This window comes from Cyrtonyx montezumae, unplaced genomic scaffold, assembly GCF_038088225.1.
Source record: "Cyrtonyx montezumae isolate F1298 unplaced genomic scaffold, pur_monq_1.0 scaffold_7, whole genome shotgun sequence".
NCBI classification, from domain to species: Eukaryota; Metazoa; Chordata; class Aves; order Galliformes; family Odontophoridae; genus Cyrtonyx; species Cyrtonyx montezumae.
Genome location: NW_027072078.1, coordinates 20,578,998 through 20,601,397, shown reverse-complemented (window position 1 = coordinate 20,601,397; position 22,400 = coordinate 20,578,998). Strand labels below are relative to the sequence as shown.

The following is a 22,400-nucleotide window of genomic DNA, read 5'->3' as shown; positions in this document are numbered from 1 at the left end:
AATATCTAATTTCTCCTTTAGCTGACCACAGATGAAAACAAAATCTATAATGGCAGTGCTGGGTTTTATAAAAAATGCAAGTGAGGAGTTGAAGGATGTGGCTTGTTCTGTTTGGATGATGCAGGATTGCTTTAAGCAGTAAGCTTACTGTTTTCAGATGGCATTAGCAGCATCAGTGATATAGCTGTGTCAGCCTCCTTGTCTACTGGATGTCTGTAACTGCACGGAGGAAACTATATTAAAGATCTGATATCTGGAGGTAATGACTCCAGCACTTACTGATGGACGGAATGGCTGTTAATGCTTTCTTCACTAGCCCAGAAGATTTTGAGAGATAGATGGATCTGTGATGCACTTTTGTAAGACAGGAAATGCAATTTTTGGGGGTCTCTGGAAATAGAAAGGTCATGCAGCTTGGAACCGGTGAGACATTACAATCTTTAAGTCATCAGGTATGACCTCATAGTTTATACTGTTATTTCTAAGGTAAAGATTTGTTTTACTGTTTTAGGTTATTTATGATCTCTTTGTCTCTGTAATTGCTTCATGTTGGATTTGCTACAGGATTTATAGGGTAGACTGTTTACATAAGTAGAGCAATGTACATCTTGCAAATGTAATGTGCTGTGAATTGCTATTTGAACAGTGTAAAATTATTCTCTATATATTTTTTCAACCTGCTTTTATTGTGAAAATGATTTTATTTAACTAAGTCACAGTAGAAGGTTATGTCCTTGCTGTAAAGTAAAATGGCAAGGTTCTATTGCATTTTTAGCTTGCTTTGTCTTTGCATGGTAACACAATTCTATTGTGTACATGTGTTTATTTGTCAAATGAAGCACCGTGTAAGGCAACTCTACCTACAGTGGCAGGTTATTTAAATGAACATAACACATTGTGTAAGAGGACAGAGCAATTCTGCAGGCACAGATCTTCATTTTGCAGTAGCAGGATTTTTTTTTTTTTTCCTGTTCATTTCAAATCAGATTTTAAAATAGCTCCCTGAACATAGCGGTGAAAGTTTGGCAAGGTAATGTTCTCCCTTTTAATTATTATGCTCAGTGATGCATACTAATACTAACGGGTTGTAAATTGGAAGGTTAATCAACTTACATATTTAAATGTTTAAAACCTCATTCATTTTAAAAAATCACGTCTCATCCTTTTTTGTTTTTAATTGTTGCCAACTTTATTGCAAGGCTGATGTACCTGGTGGCAGGTAGGGAAGTCAGAGTACATAAAATAAAACAAGTATGTGGGTATTTTACATAGGAAGATAGTGGCCTAATTTTATTTAGGGGTGCAGTGTGGTGTTCGTTATACTATTACTACGTCAAGTATTACAAAGGGTAGATAATTGCTGTTGAAGAGTTCCTATTTTGTTTCCCTTGAACACAGCATACAGCAATTATATATCATAGAATAGGGGAAGTTTTATTTTCAAAAATAATGATCAGCTCCATCTTAAGAAATTCTAGATGTATTTGCAGCACATTTCCATGGCAACATATTTGACCATGTGTTTTAAAAGCTCAGCTGAAGCCTGAAAGTAATGTGCAATTTTTCTGCTGCTTGCTTTATTCATGTGAAACAGCAGTTTTCACGTGTATCTAACTAGACTGCAGATGGGCAGGGATGAGTGGTATTTCCTGACCCCAAAGCATAGGATTTAAGTGATCAAGATTTGAAGATATTTTCTTATTTCCACCTAGAAGTGTAAACATGCAAAACATGGTTTGGATTTTGCATTTAGAGCTGTATTCTAGTTTCACCCCAGTTTAATAGCATTTTGTTGGAAATGGATGTGCATGAGATACCACAGAAGACCAAATATGAGAATGTGCAGCAAATTGCTTCAGTAAAAATGCCTATCTTTTCATTTTTAATTAATAACATATTTCTAAAAAACGTTATATTACTCTCACTGGCCGTAATTTATAGTTTACCAGTCTACTTATCCAGCTTACATTCTTATTAATAATGGGGAAGGGCTGTCACACTCTTAAGCTTGATTAGGTCTGGAATGATTTCACTATACCTTTTGCTTAATACAAGATCTTTTTAATCTGTTAGAATTTATTTTCAGTATTTTAATGTATTAGGCACAGTCAGTACATTCTGTTTCTTGGCACTGGAATGAAATTCCTGAAAGTATTGGTTTCACGGTATTTTGGTGCTTTGTGGGGTGTTTACAGCCTTTTTAATAGGACCAACCCTCCCCCCACAGATTATTTGCTTTACTTATTCAAGTATTATTTAAAATCCTGACTTACCTGTGTTTTGAAGTTCTTCCTGAAGTCTCCTTTGCTCATATAATACATTTTCTTTGCTCATAAAATAATTGGATCTCTGGAATTTTGCAAAATAGGAAACTATAGCAGTACACCATGTGCTTATGCTGGATTCTGTTTTATCATTGTATTATTCTGAAAATTGAAATTTTTAAATGTTTTTGAAATGTAACATTTCCAAATAATGCAGTAGATGTCTGTTCTGGTGTGTTTAGGAAAGAAACAGTATTTATAGAGGACAAATTGGTGAAGGATGTGTATGTATACTTCAGGAAGTATATGTTTAGGTCATTTCATTTTGAAACAACAATTTTGCTAACTATTTTAAGTGAGTTTGAGTATGTTGTTTCACTCAAAGGACATGTTTCCATTATAGGCGCATATTTGTGAGGTTATACTATATTTCCAGAATCATTTGAATGTTAGGAACCTTTAAATGTTCATGTAATCCAATGCTCCTGCAATGGAGAATGGCATCTACAGCTAGATCAGATTGCTCAGAACCTAGTCCAGCCTAAACTTGAATGTTTCCAGGACAGGAAACATACCACCTCTGTGGGCAACCTGTTTTAGTGCTATCCTTATAGTAAAAAAGTTTTTTCTTATATACAATCAGAATCTCCCCTCTTTTAGTTTGAATCAATTTCCCTTTGTTCTACCACATCAGAACCTGCTGAATTGTCTATTCTTTCTTACAGACCCCTTTAGATATTGAAAGGCTTCTCACAGGTCTCCCTGGATCCTTCCCTTCTCCAGGCTGAACAGCCCCAACTCTTTGCTCTTGAGGAATGTATTAATGAGAAGTTCTTAAAGATTAAGATGAGTAATTGGAACAAAGTAGAGATAGACACGTGAGAAGGGATTTAGAGTGAAGTGATCTGGATATTTAAAAGTATAGAAACTTAGAAACTAGGACTTAGATGATCTTGGAAGTCTTTTCTGTCCTTGGTGATTCTATGATTCTATTTTGTTTAAGTGCTGCCAAAAAGCAAATAAACAAACCCAACCTCAAAAAAAAAACCAACAACTTTAAACATGTCAAACTGCTAATTTTGGTTTTGTTGACCCCTTTTAAAAAATATTTTAATTACAAATTAAAAAAATAAGTTTTATTACTTATGTACAATAACTATATTATGGATTTTTTATGTGGTCCAAGACAGTTTCTCTTCATTCAGTGCTGCCTAGCCAAGTAAAAATTTTAGATACCCATAGTTTGAACTATACTTACTTTTATTTGGAAAAACTGTCCAAATTTGTTGTCAATGAATCCAAACACAGTGTGTTGTTATCACTTAACACAAAGTTAAATTTAAAACTATACCTACCCTCCTCAAACCTAGCTGACTGAACATTTCAGTGTATGAAGAATACTGTGTTAAGAGGGAACTCACTAATTAAAAAGTAGCTCCCCTTGATCATGAATAAAGAATTCACATCTCTGAGTGTAGAATATTTCCCGATCTTTAAACATTAATTTTTTACAGAACTTGGGTAAGATCTTAGTAATAAACAAGCCTGTCAATGGGAAGTGTATTAAGTAGCAGGTTGGATGAGTAGCCAAGTATTTGTGTCACTTATCAGTTCTAAACATGAATGCTCACTTGCATGTACATAGTTATATATATGTGCCAGTGCTTATACTATTTCTGTTTGCTGTTCTAGTTCCACACTAATGACTCTTCTCACACCTTACAATGCAAGTTCTTAAGGAAACAATAGCACCAGAGGTAATGTGAGATAGTGGTCAAGCTTTTACAAATGACTAAAGAGCACCAGAAACATGAAGTATTTTCAGTATGAATTGAAGAGATTCAGTTCCTTTTCTCCTACTAGATCAATCTCCCTCTCAGAAGATAATTCTATTCTCTGATCAGATTCTTCTTATTTAGTACATGATTTCATGTTTCTGGGCCTAAAGACCTGAATTAGGGTGGGCTTATTGTAAGCCACGAAGACCTCTGCAGAATGTAACTTAAAATAAATGTGCAATATCTAACTGTAGCATCCCAAAATACATAGCTAAATGACTTATAAATTCTAAGAATATCACTATGTGATCAATCTGAGTGAAGCCTATTTGAAGGAATTTATAAGTACATGAAAATGTGAATATATCAATACAATAATGCCACAGTCTGTGAAATTTAAAATGGTCATAGTCCCATCCAGTTACTGTATGGGGCCTTCTAGGAAAGTGTAGTAAGGAAGATGACCAGGCTAATGCAGAAAAAGAGAATGGTTATGCATGATATAGTATGGTATTTTGGAGAAGACTCAATTGCAGTCTCTCTGTCTGTCTTTCTCATCCCCCCTCCCTGCTCTGGTATTGATAATAGAAGTTGTTTCTTTTTTTTTCTTGCAAGACCGTATTTATTTTGCTTTACTTAGTTTATCAATATAAATTATTATTAATAATAAAAGAAAAAGAACATCAAAAACTTTAATATGAGTGCTGTTTCACTACTGTGATCAGGCTTCATGATAATTAAACTAAGCTTAAGTAGAAGCCATTCCACAATTCTGGTAAATTTTGATAGATAATTAGTAAAAAAGAATATAAATTACAGAATAAGTGACATAGAACTTTCCACTGGGCCATACTGATTTCACTGTGACCTGTTCTTGAATCTATTCTAAAACATATATACTGTCATTACAAGATTTTGAGTGACTGTAGGGTTTTTCATGTCAGGGAGCTCTGCACAAAGGAAATAAAATGGCTGCTCCAAAATTAAATAGAAAATAACAACTTAACTTGGCTTGCTTGTCTTAGTCTCTAGAGCGCCTTGTCTTCAAATCAGTCTTGGTATGAAGACTTCTAACGTTTTAGACTTGGAGAATAGCAATCTAAATGTATTAAAACAGGAGAAGACTATAATGATTGAAAGATTAAAGTATTGTTGGGGTTGGAAGGAACACCTGGACGTCATCCAGATCCCTGGAGCTGAGGAGGTTGGAGTCCACCCTTATCTGCCTAGAATAAGGACACCTAGATCACATTGCCCAGCATTGTGTCTCATCAGGTTTTAAATATCTCCATAAATAAAGGCTGCAGCAGCTCTGGTGAGCATGTACCAGTGTCTGACCAATCTAGCAATCTTTTTTTATTCCCGTGTTTAATTGGAATTTCTCATATTTCTGTTAGTGGTTATTTCCCCTTGCCCTGTCACTGGGCACTTCTGAGTAGAGTTTGGCTAAGCCTGCCCTGCTCTCCCCCACAAACAGTTATTTCTACACTCTAATAAAACCTCCCTAGGCTTTCTTTTCTCCAGGCTATGCAGTTATTTCAACCTCTCCTTACTTGACAGAAGCTTCAATCTCTTCATCATTTTTCCTGGTCTGATAGTGAGGTCACTCCAATATGTCCATGTCTCTCTTGTAAGAGGGGAGACCAGAAAGAGAGCACTTCAGATGTGTCTTTACCGAGATGAATAGAGGGGATGGTTCCTATTGTCTGGGAAGGAACTTCGGATGGTATGTGAAATAGTCCATCAAATACAGGAAGCTTTAGACCTTATACCAGGAAGCTTTTAGATCCTTGAAAAATGAGGAGTGAAAGCTCTGAAAATTATAAATAATATACTTTTTTGTAATCTTGCTTTGAAAGTGGCTTTATTTCAGTTGTAGCAGTTGCACTTAATGATGTAAATTGTTTTAGAATTTCTGATATAAAATATGAGTACCCAAGTGACAACTGAAATAAGCAGAGAATGAATTCTAAAGGGAAACTTCTAAACTTTTGGTTTTTGAAGTTAAGTAAGTTTTATAGAACTGATAAAAAAGATATAATCTGGTATGGAATTAGCTAATAAAAAAGAAAAAAGTGAACTCTGAGGAATATGAACTGCAAGGGTTCATAAACTGTGTCTTGTCAACTTGCCCCAGATGATTTCTGTTGGAACTTTAGAACATTAGGAGTGCTTTCAAATGTTCTCAACTGATGCAGTAGACATCAACTGATACAAACTAACTGAGTGCACTGACTGAAAATGCAGAACATGCATTAAAGGACATGAGGAAGGGTTTTGAGGTATTGTAAAACTTTGCTCATTTTTGTAGTAACTTCCCTTTTGTTTCCCCAGTTGCCTCAATAAAAAAGAAGTGAAGAGCCATCAGTGACTAAAAATTCTCTTCTGATAGCATGATGAGTTCACTTATCTGAATTCTCTTTCTGAAAGATTTTTTATAAGCAGATGCAGAGTCATTAAAATGCATGCAATAAGTCACATCCATATGGTATGTATCTACATTTAATGCAATTAAAAATATTCTAATAAAAACTGTATCAGTTTTGTGCCCCAACCTTGTGGCTAAAATTTTTCATCAGAAACTGTCACTTTTTTCACTTGCCTGAATTCTGTAAGCGAAACAGCAGAGCTGTGCTGTCTTCTTGTGTTAGTAAGGGGATCTGAGCAAGGTGACATTAGCAATTACATTCAGGTATCGAGTGTGTTTGTAGATAACAGTATATATGATTGAGACCTGACTAGGTGAGAGGGTAAACTATTCTTTAGGCGGATTCTGTCCAGGAGTTAGCCATGCAAGTCAGTTATATCAGCAGCTGTTGCCCTTTTGTTCAAAAACTTCTCTGCTGCACTATTTTTAAGGTGTTTAAGAATGTATTTTCTATTTCCCAGCAAAGGTTATCCAAAATATTTTATATTCAGAAAAACAAACAAACAAAAAAGCCACCAAAAAAACCAACACAACACAAATCATTGAACCTCTGTTTTCCCTTTTTTTTTCTTCCCTGGTTTTCTTGTAACTTTTCTAGTCTTATTCCAGGAAAACATTTGATGAATGTAAAATTTTAGAATTTGTACATGTGTGAGCTCATGGGATCATTAGAAAAATCTAATACATAAAGAAAGCACAGATCAATACATTTTTTTCCAATGTCAGTAATGTAATGATTTCTTATAGCACTGTATTTTACACTGAAAATTATGTATATATACATAATGTATATCTGTATACATATCCTGGAATCCACATGGCAGATGTAGGCCGAGTGCTGTCTTTATTGTTATGGAAGAACCTCCATGCCTGAGGTCTATGATATATCTTATCTTCAGAATATTCACTGTGGTAGTTGTGATAATAAGTGTCAGAAATATCACTTAGACCACTGGGGCACAGGACTTAATGGAGGTGACTGGATATTGCCAGTACACAAATTAAATGTAAAGCATATCAGAATGAAAAACGGTCTTGGCAGTGATGACCACTTTCTCCACTAAGTAATTGCTTTCTTGTGCTTGCCAGGCATGTCCTCTCTGCTAGATCTCAGTGTACTGTCACCAGTCCTTTTGTGTGTAATCATAAGTGAATTTCTCATTGCTGTTGGTGAGTGTCTTCCAGTGACTCACTGGGGTTGGTTATTGCCCAGCCTGCCTTCTGCTCTCCTCCTCCTCTTTCCTGAGTGGTTTTCTGTTTTGTAGGGTGCAGATGTGCTGAAATTTCTCAGCCATCTAAATTCTACAGCAAACGCATATTTGCTGTGGATGTCAGTGAAAGATGTAATCTGTGCTGTCTAAAGTTGTAACAAGCTCTTCCTTGTGTTCTGAACATCTATTGTACAGGCAACTTCAGTGAAGATCTGGGACACTAGCTGTGTCCTTGTCTTGCCTGCTTCAACAGTGAAGATGTGTTAAATTGTTTCTCTTTTGTTATCCTTTACAATTGTTGGGACAGAGATTAAATTTACATTTTAGCAATGTCTGTACCATCAGCTGTAAACAATTTTCCCTGGTAATAGCTCAGATTTTATTTCCCACCTGGGCCTCCTTTTATAACCATAAAAATCTAGCCATCAATTTCTGGTATAATTTCCTTTAAATTTTACTGTCCACTTGGCTACACTGTGCATACCTGTAGATCTCTAATTCAACACTGAAATGTACAGCAAAGGACCTTTACCTTCTTTATGGACAGTGTATAATTTCTTCAGATAAACTGCAATTATTCAGTCATATCAAACAAGATTCAGGCTCGTGGGCTTTGGTCACTTTTAGTACATGATTATATAGAGAGCTTGGGCAGCCATGAGCCTGTAAAATAAATCAGGCAAGCCCTGCAGCTGTTGTTGTCCTTATAATAGATGCTCCTGCCATCCCAGCATGTTCATTGCCAGATATGTTCCTCTCTTGGTTTATAGTTTGCACGTTCATGTTAGATACAGTGTTGTATGCAGATGTGGCTGGTAACCGTGCAACACCACCGATCTTTTCATAAGACAACAGGGAACTCATCATTTCCAAGTCAAGAAGCACCTGATGCTTGGTAAATCTAATTTTGGGAAATTTTCTTTTGTTTTGTTAAAGAAGGCAGTGGTGTTTTTTATTTTTTATATTTTATTTTTTACTTCTTAGTGTGTTTACTTCTTTTTTTCTCATGGACAAGTTCAAAAAAGTTATACACCTTTGTTAATCTTTCATTGTTCTTTGAAATGTGCATTACTTCTTTGATTCAGGGTGATGAAAACTGAAGAATGGGAATGATAAGGAATTAAGTTTTTAAGTGAATAACAGTAACATCTGTTACAGGAACTCACATAGGATTTATTTACTTGGACTTCATGCTACTGAGAAGGAAACCTATCTTAATTAAATATATCACTTGCTACTTATTGTCTTTATTTATTTTAATTTGTTCTCCTTTCTTTTTTTTTTTTTTTTTTTTTTTTTTTTTTTTGTAAATAAGTCAGAAGCACACATAGACTGCACAGACAAAGTGCTAGTTCTTTTGGAACCAGCTGCTCCAGTGCATGTGAAGTTTCTGTGGATGGGTAGGCTTACTGTCTGCCCTAAAAGTCAGTTGAAGTCTGATCTACTGCTAAATGCAGAAGCGAGAGCTTTCCTCCAGAAGTGGTTCTCTCTTCTTTAGTTCCTCTGTAAAAAGTTCTTTGGTTTGAGTATAAGAACTGGATGAAGTAGCTTCAGTCTTTACTATCTTTATAAAAGCTGTTGGCCATTTCAGTTTGAAAAATGGATTAAGAGAGATCTGTTCTGCTAACTTTCTGTTACTGTTTCTAGTCTCTGGCTGACACTTCTATGCCTTGCCTCAGTTTAAAATGTATCACTCTTTTTCTATGAAGAGGAAAGCTCTTACATATTCGAGTATCAGCAATGCTATAGTTTAAAATAAAAATTACTGGGAATCTTACGTATCTTCTGGGTTCCCATTGACGAAACTGGAGCTGTGAAAGGTGCAAATGAATGTAGGATCTCACTTGTGTTTTTGTGGAGTAATATCTTTGTTGTGATCCAGTCTGCTGAGTATTTCACTGCTTTGGAACAGGATTTTCTGGCTGAACTCAAATGCAAATAGAAAACCTTATGGATTGTAGAGCTGCTGCTTTGGGTTGAATTCTGCTACATTTAGATCTGGAATCAGATATTAGCGTGTCAGGGTGAGGGGAAGGAATGAATTTCAATACACTTCTTTTTCCTCTCAGGCAGATCAATTGTGAGAGTTTCTAATGTGTTAGCCAATATCTGTGGCCCCCATAGATAGCAGCCCTGATTGCAACCTTATTTGGGGACAAAAGTCTCCATGTAACTTGCTGGGAGAGAAGAGTGGTTTAAAGTATATGAACCAGCTTGGCTCTTTTTCCAGTTTTTCCACTCAGAAATATTTCACTTGAAAATAATCACCAGTGAAAATAGGTACCACATTTATCAGCTGTAATGCTTGGCATGGAAAAGAATGAGTACGCTTTAAATAACAAAACAAGCAGCTTCAAAATAAATAAATAAATGACTAAACCCCACAGTCACTCCCTCCCCAAGAACCCAGACATCTGTATGTCCAAGGATGCGGAAGAGCACTTAACCAGTGATATTTTTTACCCTCTTGTGTACTATATTATAAGAAGAATTAAGCAATCAGTATGCTATTCTGGCAAACAATCCATAAATATGATTACAATTCCTAGGAGAATAGGGCTTAGATTAGGCCAGTTCTACATTACAGATTTATTAGTTCATGTTGGCATGAACTACTAATATAATTACAGAGAGTACCAATATAAAATGCCTCCAACAACACTGCTTATGTGGACTTGTTATTTAATCTATGTGGAAATAAGTCATTCTTACCAACTAGTATTTTAGGTCACCATGTAATTTGTTAAAACAGCTAATGTATAGAGTATGTAGAAGATATATACCATAGCGAGACTTTAGAGTGTATGGGAGAGTAACAATCAAGATTGCACAGTATCTTTTCTCCTGTTATTATGGCTTGCTTTACTGCTGTTGTTTATCTGTGTTCTGTCTGGTGCTTCTCATACTTTCATATCCTATGTGCAGATCACAGTTCTGTATGATGATTAGACTTAAAGACTTATTGCTTTAAATTAATCTGCCTCAAGTTCATTGTCCTCTACATAGTGTTTCAGCCACAAGTTTTTTTTTTTCTCTTTTAGGTACAAAATTCCCCATTGTCTTCATTAGCTGCTCTTCATTTCATTTTCTTGATTTTTCTAGAATGATAGTGGTCTTCAAGAAACTGGAGATTGTCCTTTTGCCTCCTGTGGTTCCTCATGGCAAGCAGAACTCTGTTCTCTTTTCTTCTTGATAACAATGGCACATCCATGATTTATTTCTTTCTTCTTCATCTTCTCTCTTTTTTTTTTCTTTTTTTAATGAAGACTGGTATCTTTGACAGTATTTTTGTTGATTTTGGGTCCAAGAAGTTGGCATAGCTGTGATCTTGTTTCTGACTTTCTAACTTCTTAGAGATTTCAATACTTCTAGGATTTTTGTTTTGTGATGAGTATCTTTACTTGAAGTTTTCCCCGTTTTGTATTTTTTATGAGCTCTAACCCCCTCCCCTTGCAACCCCACATTTAAATCATCTATTTCCTTTTGTCTACATGTAAACTCCTTAAGATTAACCAACCAGCATCAAAATGCAAGCTTCTTCCTCTTTTTTTTCTTTTTCCTGAAACACTGCTCACTTCTGGGTTTTCTCTTGCACTGATATTTATCTTAATAATTTTCAACATGGCTTATACCTGGAAGACTTCCAGGATAGTTCTCTATTCTCCTCCACTCCATCTGTCATATCTCCAAACTTGTATACTGTATTCTTCACAGAATTTTGTTGGTTTTAGGCATCTATCACTTTGTTCCTATTGATTTTCTTTCCTGACTTTGTTCCTTTTAGGTAAATCTTCTCCTCCTCCTTTTTCTGTATGGAAGTGTGTTTTTAAATCACCCAGAAATCCCTTCTCAGCCTTTGTATACTTGGATAATGTCGCTGTAATCATAATCTTTATGAAGATATTGCTACTGTATTTTTTGTGGTCAACTTCCACTCCAGTTAAATTCAATCTATCTCAGAAAATCTTCTTGGTCATCAGTGGTCATCTGAACATAATCATGTCAGAAGCTATTCCAGAGTTTTCTTTACTGATGCATTCTTCTTCCTCTATGCAGCTCTGAGGTCTGACAGCTCTTGTTTGTACCCGTAACCATAATTCACACTGAAGGCATGCTCGTATCAGCGCCATAACTATTATGATCTCATCGTCCTGCCTGACTTTGAAACTTAAAGCTTTGCTTCACTTGATTAATGGTGTTAATATCATCTTAGCTTATTCCTCTGCCTACATCATTTGCTTTAAAAGTCTGTTTACTCATCTTCTCAAATACAAACTTCTGGTCTTTCTTTTATAAAATATATCTTTCTTTCATTCCAGAAGAGGTATTCTATCACAAATCTGATTTTTTTGTTTGCTCTTCTAGCAGGATTGGATTTTATCTATTTATCTACCATTTCTTTGTGCGCTTTCTCTTATAATACCATGTCTTCCTCAAGACTCTTCTGTAGTGTGTAAAATTAAGTATGACCTGTTAATTTCTGAACGTACTTCTTGTGCACTTACTCTGTCCTAGACTTTCAAATCATACAAATCCCTCATTATTTAGTCTACTGTCATGGTCATTGTCCTGGTGCATTTTGGCTGAGCCTTTGATATGAAGATTCTCTCTCTAGTGCTATATTTAATTTCCTTGTTTTTCCTGGTATAGATCTTGTGTTTCAAAGTGATGCACAAGTAACTTCAAATTAGCTTCAAACATGGTGTCTGTAATCTATTAATTTGCTATGTTCTTTTCAGAGTTTTTTTGAAACTCTCCTTTTTTTCTGCCTTTCCTTTTTTTTCCCCCTTCATTGCTTCTGCACTGTTTGCTGTTCCCCCTCCCGGCACCCCCTCCCCCCCCCAAAAAAAAAAAAAAAATCCCTTTGTGAATTAACTAGACTTCCTGAACTTTCAGATAACATCATATCATCAGTGGCTTGGGAAAAATTATTTTTAATTTTCTTTGTGAGTAGAGTTACTTCTAACTGTTTTCTCAGCCTACCATGGCTAACTGAGGACCTGAGACAGATAAAGAGTGAGAGGAAAGCAGGCTGGAATGCCTTTGCCTAATTATGAGATAACTAGTTTTTCTTATATTGTGGCTATATAAACAATGTAACAGTTATTTTCATTCCAGTTAGGGAAAATGTACATTTGCATGCAGCAGGTCATTTCTGGGTGATGAAAATCTGTGATTTTCAATCACATCAATTACAGCTGCCTTGATAAAAAAAAAAAAAAAAAAATCATGACAAAAAAAATGTAGATCAAACTAAATCTCTGGAGACAAAAAGGACTAAGTTATCATTTCTGAATCTTCTTCTGATGTTATTTCCTAAAGATGTCTAAAGATGTAGAGCTTTTGAAGCAAATTCAGAGGTGGGCCAGGATGATGACCAGAGGGCTGAAGCACCTCCCTTAGGAAGATAGCCTGGAGGAGCTGAGCTTGTTCATTCTGGAGTAGAGAGGGCTTCAGAGAGACCTTACTGCAGCATTCCAGTTCTTAAAAGGAGCATAGAATCAGAAGAGACAGAATTTTTATGCTGTCTGATAGTGATAGGAGAAGGGAGAACGGTTTTAAACTAAAAGATGCGGGGGTGGAGGGAGGATTTAAGATTAGAAAATAAGGGAGAAATGTTTCACTGAGGGAATGTTGACATGCTGGAACAGGTTGTCCAGAGAAAGCTTTGAGAGCTTTGATCACTGATCAGTGAAATGAGTTTGGCCTGTAAGAATGTTTGCAGTCAATCAGTCTAATTGTCCATTTAGTTTACTATCCTGTCTTTTCAGATAGTCCCAATAAAACTATTCAATGTCTTAAAATAAATACATAAATAAAAGTGCTTTGATCTATATTTAGTATGCATTTGTATGTAAAAGATATAGATTCCAGACTTAGCGCACTTTTGTGGCTACAAATGAATGGAAATTCTCCTCTCTCTTGTTTCTACAGCAACTGCTACACTAGGTCCCAATAACTTGGTCATGACCGCCTTTCTTCTTTGCACTTGCTACTTCCACATGAGTAGCTGCTGCGAGGCTGCCTTCTATGATTCTTTCTAAATGCACTACATGATGTTATGCTGTGGAATACCAGTACCAAAAATCATAAAACCATGACACTCCATGAGCTATTTCTAAGGAAAGAAGGCTGGATACATGTCATCTAGAGACACCTCAATTTTCTGAGGCTGAAAGCAGGACCTTTGAAATAAGAAGTGTATCCAGTTTAAAACCCAATGTATCTTACTGCTGATTAAGAATCTAGAAATCAAAACCTTTTTCTTTTTATCATTTATTATCCAGGAGCAAATGCCTTGTTCAATGGGCTTCACTTAGCATGTTTAACTTGTAACTACACCTAAATAATTCTGTTATCCTGGCTATATCCTCACCTGGCATCAAGCCAAGAGGGAGCCCAGACAAGCTGAAAGTAAATCTGATTTAGGCCTTAGATAAAGTCTTACATCTGTTCTTATGCTGTTGGAGTTTTCCTTAGTAGCTGACATAGCCATTGCTATGAAATGAATAAAGATTTCAGCTAATGGGACTGCATTAGGATGACAAAAGATATTCAAATAATAACTGCAGAGGAAAAAGCCTGAGCTTGAATTCTGTGCTGTTCTCACCTCAGTAACTTTTAAGTATTTTGACAGTGTTGTAAAGAAAAATGCAAAGCAAAGAGAATCAAGTTTCAGTCACAGAGTTGTGAGGCAGCTTCTGTATCCCTTCACTAGCAGCAAGGAACACTGTCTGTTATTTATTCAGAGGTCTTTCTGAGACTAGCAATTGATTAAATATTAGCTTGTAAGCTCAGCAGATGAAGGAAGGAAGGGGAAAATGTAAGGGAATTTTAAGTAGGCAAAAAATATTCAAAGGAACACAATAACTCTAAGGGTCTTGTTCAGGTATTGTAAGACTCACCCACTGTTTAGACATTACTGATAATTTTACTCCAAGGCATACAAAAGATGGCAGATACAATTGCAATTAAATGCAGATGTTCAAAATAAGTACCAGAATTCAGAAAGAAATTAACAGCTCAGTACTTCATTACTATGTCCATTGTTTCAACAACTCTTCTTCTGTCTCCTCCATACTCCCTTCCCTTTTGTTGCTGCAGCCAAAGAATTCTTTTCTGATGGGTGAGTGAAGGCAGGAAAAGTGGGGCATGTAGGTATTAATGCAATAAATGTATTATTTTATCTTAATGATTCTTTTCTTTATTTTCCTTTTTAAATAGAAATCTCATCTTCAGTTGCATAGTTATATGAAGAATACATGTAGCAAAGTAACATACTTTGCAAATGTGTTCAGCAGATTTCTTGTTTATTCTAAGAAAGAGGACTCTATCAAATAATAAAGAAATATAGTGTTTATGCATTCGTTTATGCTCTGGTGCATAGTGGCTTGATAGTGCATAATGTATATAACCAGCACAGAATGCATCAATGTAGAAAAACACAGGAATTATATGTACTAGTGATCATTTACTTGTCTCAGATTGCTTTGTTTTAACCACGTATGTTTTCTTCTTGTGTTTCATTTCATTAGATTTACGACAATAGTATAAGCTTATATTTAATGTCTGAAATGATTATCTCTATGCATATGTTACAGGAATAGCATTATTATATTTAAAATGTCTTCAATCTCTGGTCAATAGCAGACCAGTTTTTTGGAGCCAGTGCTGCTTAGTGCAATTTTTAGCAGTGCTGCAGAAGATGGTACTTCTCTATTGAGTCATACTTAGCAGTACTTGACTTCTATAAAAAGAGAGGAAGAGAGAGGGAAAATAGAGACAACAAAAGATGCTCTTATACATATGACATGCAGCCTTGAGCAAGATACAAATCTGGAATGAAAACAAATTGCTTTCTACTTTTTGCATAGGGTGACCTATGTGGAGAAGAGCTGACCAAAGAAGTATGTGCTTTGCGTTAACTAATAGTGATTACTAAAAACAGCTTCCACAAAAAGAACCCTAGAACAATCAGAGAGAAACTTAAAAAAATAAAAATAAAATAAATCTATAGGCCTTTTAAATAGGTGTTATTGTATTACAGGTATGTATTGATGGGTCTTCCTTGATAGATGGTTAGAAGGGAAAATGATGATACAGTACAGGTGGTGGAATGGAAAAAGAAATGTTTCATTAGAAAAATAAAATTCACTGTCCTTTCCACTTCAACAGATTGTTAGATGTGATTATACATAATAGAAGCAATTAAATAGTAATATTCAAATCAAGTTTTTTTTCCTTGTCTATGGAAAGAGAAAGAATTACAGGATCTAAATTGTGGGCAGACGCTGTGCATTAAATCAATTTTCTGTGGCTGTGCCTGCTCAAGGACAATTTGAAGGACAAGGCTGAAAATGGTGGTCACCAGTGACTTGCTTTCTACAACAGGGAGGCATGCATCTACATACAGCAGGGTTTTTTTTGTTGTTGTTGTATGTTTGTTTTTGTTTTTACCTTTAGGTTAATGGTCTTTGCAAGATATTCTCTATGTGTTCTTGGCAGCTCCTGAGTTCAAATACCTCACTTGTCTTTATCTGAGTTAATGTTGCCTTAATGACAGAGCAAGTTGAACTTAACCAAAATTATAGTAAAATTAGATATGCCACATAACGTGTCTGAAATTAGTAAGACACAAGGAAATATATAAATAATATGATGCTGGAATCTTAAGACTGAGAAAGCAATCAAGATGTTTATGTGAGGTCTGGTCTAAATATTTATATATTTATATATCATAAATATTATGATTATATCATTATAATGATATAATCATATAAATAATCATTATAAATAATTATGATTATATGAATCATAATCATTATAAATAATTATAATATTATGATTATATCATTATATCATAAATATATAAATATTTATATATTTATATATCATATAGTAGTTGGGTAGAGATAGTGATAGGAGGATGGCTGGACTAGATGATCTTATAGGTCCTTTCCAACCTTATGAACTTATGAACTTATGAACTTATGAACTTATTTAGTCTCACTACAGATCACGGAAAATGTGAAAACATGAGGTTTCTATCACTATCTTCATGGCAAAGTATATAACCTAAAATTAATACACTAAAGTTCCATCTCCAAAACATATATATAAATACTGATAATATAAAGTAACAAAAATTATTTTATTGTACAGCTTTTTATTGTTTATAGGACTGCAGTATTTAATACATATAGTATGCAGTGTTTAACATTCTTACAGGTATTCCTTAGTCCCATATGGCATTTGAGAATTATGTGGGTTGTCTAATTGTCAATAAGTGGCTTATTTAGCGGAGTAATTAATAGCATGATTATTTTCCTTATGAGTCAGCACATGTGTCACAGGCATGATTTCTATTGTGGAAAAAATAAAAATGACTTCGGCTATATATTTTACAGAAAGAAGAATGATGAAAAAAGGATTCTTGGTTGTGATACGTTTTTTGATTGAGTGTATTAAGAATTTAATTAAGAATGGAAAAGATTTTAAATGAAAGTTTGAAAGTCCCAAATAATTTTCTGGAATACCAATACTCTTGATATCTGACTTTTGTTCCTAATTCTAAGAAAGGTAATCATCCAATTTATTGAAAACTGTGAGCAAAACTCAGGGAAGGAAAATAAAAGTAGCCATGTGGGAAGAAACTTTAGATAAGGAATAAAAACTAACAAAAGCTTACGGTTCTGCTTACCTAAAATATATTAACATTATATATCCCAGTACAACAGGGAACCAAGGGAAGGACAGCAAGACCTTTCTTGTGACTATTAATATTTTTGAAATTGGTATGTATATTTATTGTTAAACAGTTATCTTATTTACTGTATCACAGATGATATTCAGTAGATGTTTGTGCAACATTCAGATGGATTTTATGCTATATGCAACTGTCTTTGAAGACATGTTCCTTTTTTAGTGAATGAATGTAAGACATTTGTGTATTATTACCAAGACTAATCTATGTATTTGGCATCCAGAATATAAGAAATATATCCTAATTCCATCATCCAGAAATATCTTTAAGTTCTACAGGTGTATGCATCTACCTTAGCACTTAGCATATTAAAAATATTTCTTATATGTCTTTGAATGGGTACATATTTGAAATAAGTTACTTTCCTCTTCTTTCTACTCAGTCATCTACCTTGTAACAGAGATTTTATTGAATATTTAAGGCTTGTACAGTTTGTAAGTGTTGCAACTAAAAAAAAAAAAACAAAACACAAATATCTGCTATGATCTGATATTTCTTTTGTTTTTTAAATGCATAGTCTCTATATTAATTAACAGGTGTGGAGGTGTGGAAGGGCTCTTCAAGCATTTGTTACAGGTTTCTAGACCATGAAGCTTTTTGTTACTTTTCACGGTTATACTTACAGATACCAGCAACAGTTGCAACTTCACTTTATAGTCTGTTACACAGGTTTTTAAACTAAGGGTTGAAAATCTGTATTCCTAGCACTCACCACAACCTTCTGTCTTCATGAACATGTACAAAAAATAGAAATCAAATGTCTTCAAGATAGTTTATTTCCTTCTCATTTTGTTCAAATAAGTAACTTGACTTACATATTTCAATTTAAAATGTAGAATTGCAGTGTAAATCATGCAGAGTTATTGCTTTGTTATTTGTTTTCTGTACTCACCAATATTTTTAAACTTCTAGTATAAAGAAAAGAAAAATAGTAATGTCAGTATTTATAAGACTTTTCACTAGAATAGATTTTCCTATGTATGTGCAGTGGATATCGCTGTGTGGTGAAAGTCATTTCATTGTTCATTCACAAAATGCAAAAGGTGAAATCCTGAGTTCAGTAGAGTTGGTGAGCCCTACTCTCTAAGGAGCTTGTGGTTTCCACATGAATGCCTTGACTTTTTCTTACCCTTTTATTTCAAATACATTATTTGTTATACTTACTGTGTGTTTGAAGTTAGTATTATGTTTCTCTTTTCTGCCTACATTTTAAGGTAAACCATTCTGTGATAACACAGAATATTAACAAATATAATTTAAAAGAGAAAAAGGTTAGGTTGTTTGTAAATATATAACAAGTTTATTGCACTCTGATTGCAGCTTCAGAGAAATGCATTTCCACTGGCTTTAGTGTTGCTCTTGGATTAGACCACAAGAAAGTTAACCCAATGTATTTATTTATGACATAAGCTTTTTCCAGTCAGTTGTCATAGCTGTGCACTATATTACAAGGTATTAGTGTAATGTGAGATCATGTTTAGAAAAAGGAAGTCTAAATGTTGATTTTTACCAATCTGTTGTTTCCTATCATCTCTATGTGCATATACTGTGCACATTCCCAAACTGAATGACTTAGCACTTCTGTAGTGCTTTACATGTTGTTTTTTTTTTTTTTTTTTTTTAATGCTGTATTAACATTAATTATGGCACAGAGCAGACTGGTGAGGAAGTGAGGAAGTTAGATAATTATTATTGTTACAGATGAGGAAGCTGAGACACTGAGATTAAGTGATTTCCCAACACATCAAGTCAGTGACAGATCCATGATTAGCACCAGGGGAATTTCTGGATCCCTCTCTCATGCTTTAAACAGTAGACTACAATGTTCACTGGACTCAGCAAGCAACTCATTGCAATAATGAACAGTTCCAAAGAGTCATACCTGGTCAGTGTGTCCATAAATTTGTTTGCAGTTTGCTTCAGTAGTTCAGCATGGCTTAAATACCTAAGTACTAGCAGACTTGTTTGTCATGTAACATTTCTGACTTTCATCATATTCAGTTAGTGAGAATGGAAGAAGCAGCAGAATTCTGACATAAAGGAGGGAGGATTATGAAATACATTTATTCTTCATGCCCTTCTCTGATCACACTGAAAGTGGTGGGCAAAACTGCAGTGAACTCATGGCTTTCATATAGTTTGAGGATATTTAGTGTGGAGGCTGGTGTCTTGATACATGAAAAGTCACCCAGAGCATGAATTTCTTTTTTTCATGACTATCTTAATAGTTCTTCTTGCCTATACTTTTGGTTTCCTATTACATCATTTAATAATATATTAGTTTTCTTTGCATCCTAATAGAAAGCAGAACATTATCAACTGAAATTGAAGTTTCTAGTCTCTAATCATCATCTGAAAGTGGAGAGAATCTGCCACAATTATTACTTGTATTGGTGCAGTGCTTGCCACAAAATGAGGTTAGATGTGCTAAACTACTAGTGAGCCCTTCTCTTTCTTATCCCTTCCTCCAAGAAGACAGCACAGGAATCACAGAAATTACTTCTGGGCTAAATGCAATGTGACTCTCACACCAGTAAAAGATGGCTTTCATACTGCTCCCTGGGAAGTGAGAGTGCACAGTGCAGGGCTTGTTTAATTGGACTTTGCTCAGAGTTTGACAAGTGAACTGGCAACAGTACAAAACTCCCAATTAAGCTGTTTTTTTTTTTTTTTTTTCTGTAATATTAATGGAACAAACTCGCTTCTGAGAATGAGGCAAGGCTGAGACTTGCTGTGACATTACAAGAAGAGGAGGCAGAGAAGGAAGAGATTGCCAGAAGCTGAAAATTGAACACATGGGGAAGGAGAAGTCAAAGTGTATGAGCATATTTTGATAAATATTAATGAATTAGTTTGTATATAGTTTAGTTAGATGAGCTGTTAAGCTTTAAACTTCCCTCTAATTTAATATTCTCCCTGTTACAGAAATTCCTTTAAATTTACTTCTATAATGCCAGCAAAGTGCTGGTGGCTGTGACTTAGACTAGAGTATCACTATTTCTGACATGGCTGTAATACTTGGCCTTTGGCATCCTGTATATCCATTCACCCATGGGCATGGCATTTTGTCAGCCTGACCCATACGCCTAGTCAAGTCTGACTTCTTAAAATAATTGATTAATGTTACCTAATACAATCACACAAACAATCTGATATACTGCCCTGATGCATCTTAGTATGTTTTTAGTGAATTCTACATTATTGGAAGACAAAAGCAGTCTGAATAGAACGCCTTTTCTCTATGTCAGACTTCAGTTATGTACTATTATCTACTAGAAAGCTCTAATAAAGACAACTGTAAAGCTCACAGTCTCTTTCTTTAGCAGCCCAGATGCTTGGTGCTGACACATTCCTAGGATTTTTCTATATAAGATAGATACAGCATGACAGCTATTTTTAAAAAAGAGAGAAGCCTGAAACAAAAAGCTTAGATCCAGAATTTATGACATCTAGCTCTAGATGTGAATCTTTTTGCCTAGGGCATCTGCTCTTTAAGGAGAGGTGCTCATGTAGTTTAATTTCTTGTTATGTTCTATTGCACTCTATATGTAGATGTATATTTAGCATGTAACTCTGATATTCAAATCCCTTGCTTCAGAATTTCATGAAGATACCAATTTCTTATATAGAAATCATGCAGTTCTGGTTCTAATATCACATACTAAAACACTTCCACTAATCTGAAATATATATTCATTACATATTAACTAATGGTTTTGTATAGTTAATCCTCTTTTTTTCCCTCATCATTATTTACTGGTAACCACTCTGGATCACTCTGTGAATTGTAGGATTTATTTCTTTATCTATATATCATTTATCTATTTATTTATTTATTTGTAAGAATATATGATATAATGTAAAGAATACATGTTAAGCCAACCTGTGGGCTTTGCACAGCATCCAGAGGTTACGGAAATGACTAGTTTCTAGCTCTTTTTAATTAGAGCACAATTCATGGCATAGTATATTTAGAGTACAGTAAAGAATACTTTTAAAATGCATATATGACCACAATAAAAATTAAGCACAAAATGAGTTCCTGAAGAAGAATAGATTTTTTTTTATTTGATGCTGATAGTGTATGGTATTTTCCTTCAGGGGAACTGCAGCTTGGTTTTTGTAAAGTAAAGCAAAAGCTTTGCTAGTTGTCAGTAAGAGTTGCCTCTTGTTTTCATAGTATTAATGTTTTTTTTTCTCATCATATTTCTTCTGAATATCGTTTTCTAGCTTTGCCAAAGTATAAGGAGTGTTAGGGAGCCTTGCCTTTGTGAAGAAATAATTTGGGAATTCTGCTTGTAGCTCAGTATATTTCATGGTGTGTAAACAAAAATGTACAGTCTCCTTCTTCAAAGACACAAGAAGAAATCTACCTCAGCCAGACAGTTCTATTCTCATTTCTTCCATTGTCCTATTGACTCATATTTTTTGTAGTTCACAGTAACTGCAGTTTACTCATCATTTTGCATGTTTTAGCAGAACTATATGTCCAAGTTAGCTGTAATCATACCTCAGTAAAAACTGACACAGAAGGAACAGACTTTTAGAATGAAAATGAAGTTCTTAAAAACTTTTGGTTTCTGAGGTGGAAAGTAAATAAATAAATACTAAACATATCCTTTTTTCATAGTACTCTTCAGTCTTGCTAATAGATTCTTAAAAGGAAGCAGCTTATGTGTCCTTTTTTCTGTTTACAGAGAAATGATGAAGAAGCTGTTGTGGATAGAGGCGGAACTCGCTCCATTCTCAAAACTCATTTTGAAAAGGAAGATCTAGAAGGTGAGAGGTTATTTTTAATATGTATTACCTTTTCTCCTGAGAGTTCTGAAACTCAATTCTAATGTGTAAACTCATTGATTGGAGGATTTAAAAGTGAATGGGAGAGTAGAATGTCATCAGTTATTTTAAAAAGAGAAATAAAAACTTTTTTTTTTTTCACTGTAATGTTCAGATACA

The 22,400-nt window shown here is 34.7% G+C and overlaps 1 protein-coding gene across 2 annotated transcripts in view; it reads left to right on the top strand.

Annotated features, from left to right (window-relative positions):
• Nucleotides 1-291: 291 nt before the first annotated feature.
• Nucleotides 292-22,400, top strand: part of SLC4A10 (solute carrier family 4 member 10) — a 111,852-nt gene continuing 89,743 nt past the window's right edge. Inside the window, exons 1-2 of one of the 2 annotated variants that reach the window (XM_065751306.1) lie at nucleotides 292-452; nucleotides 22,142-22,223. In XM_065751306.1, coding sequence (XP_065607378.1) covers nucleotides 372-452; nucleotides 22,142-22,223 — 163 coding nt within the window. In that variant the 5' untranslated portion in view covers nucleotides 292-371. Of the gene's footprint in view, nucleotides 453-22,141; nucleotides 22,224-22,400 lie in introns of those variants that run through there. The other variant, XM_065751307.1, reaches the window with a different exon arrangement.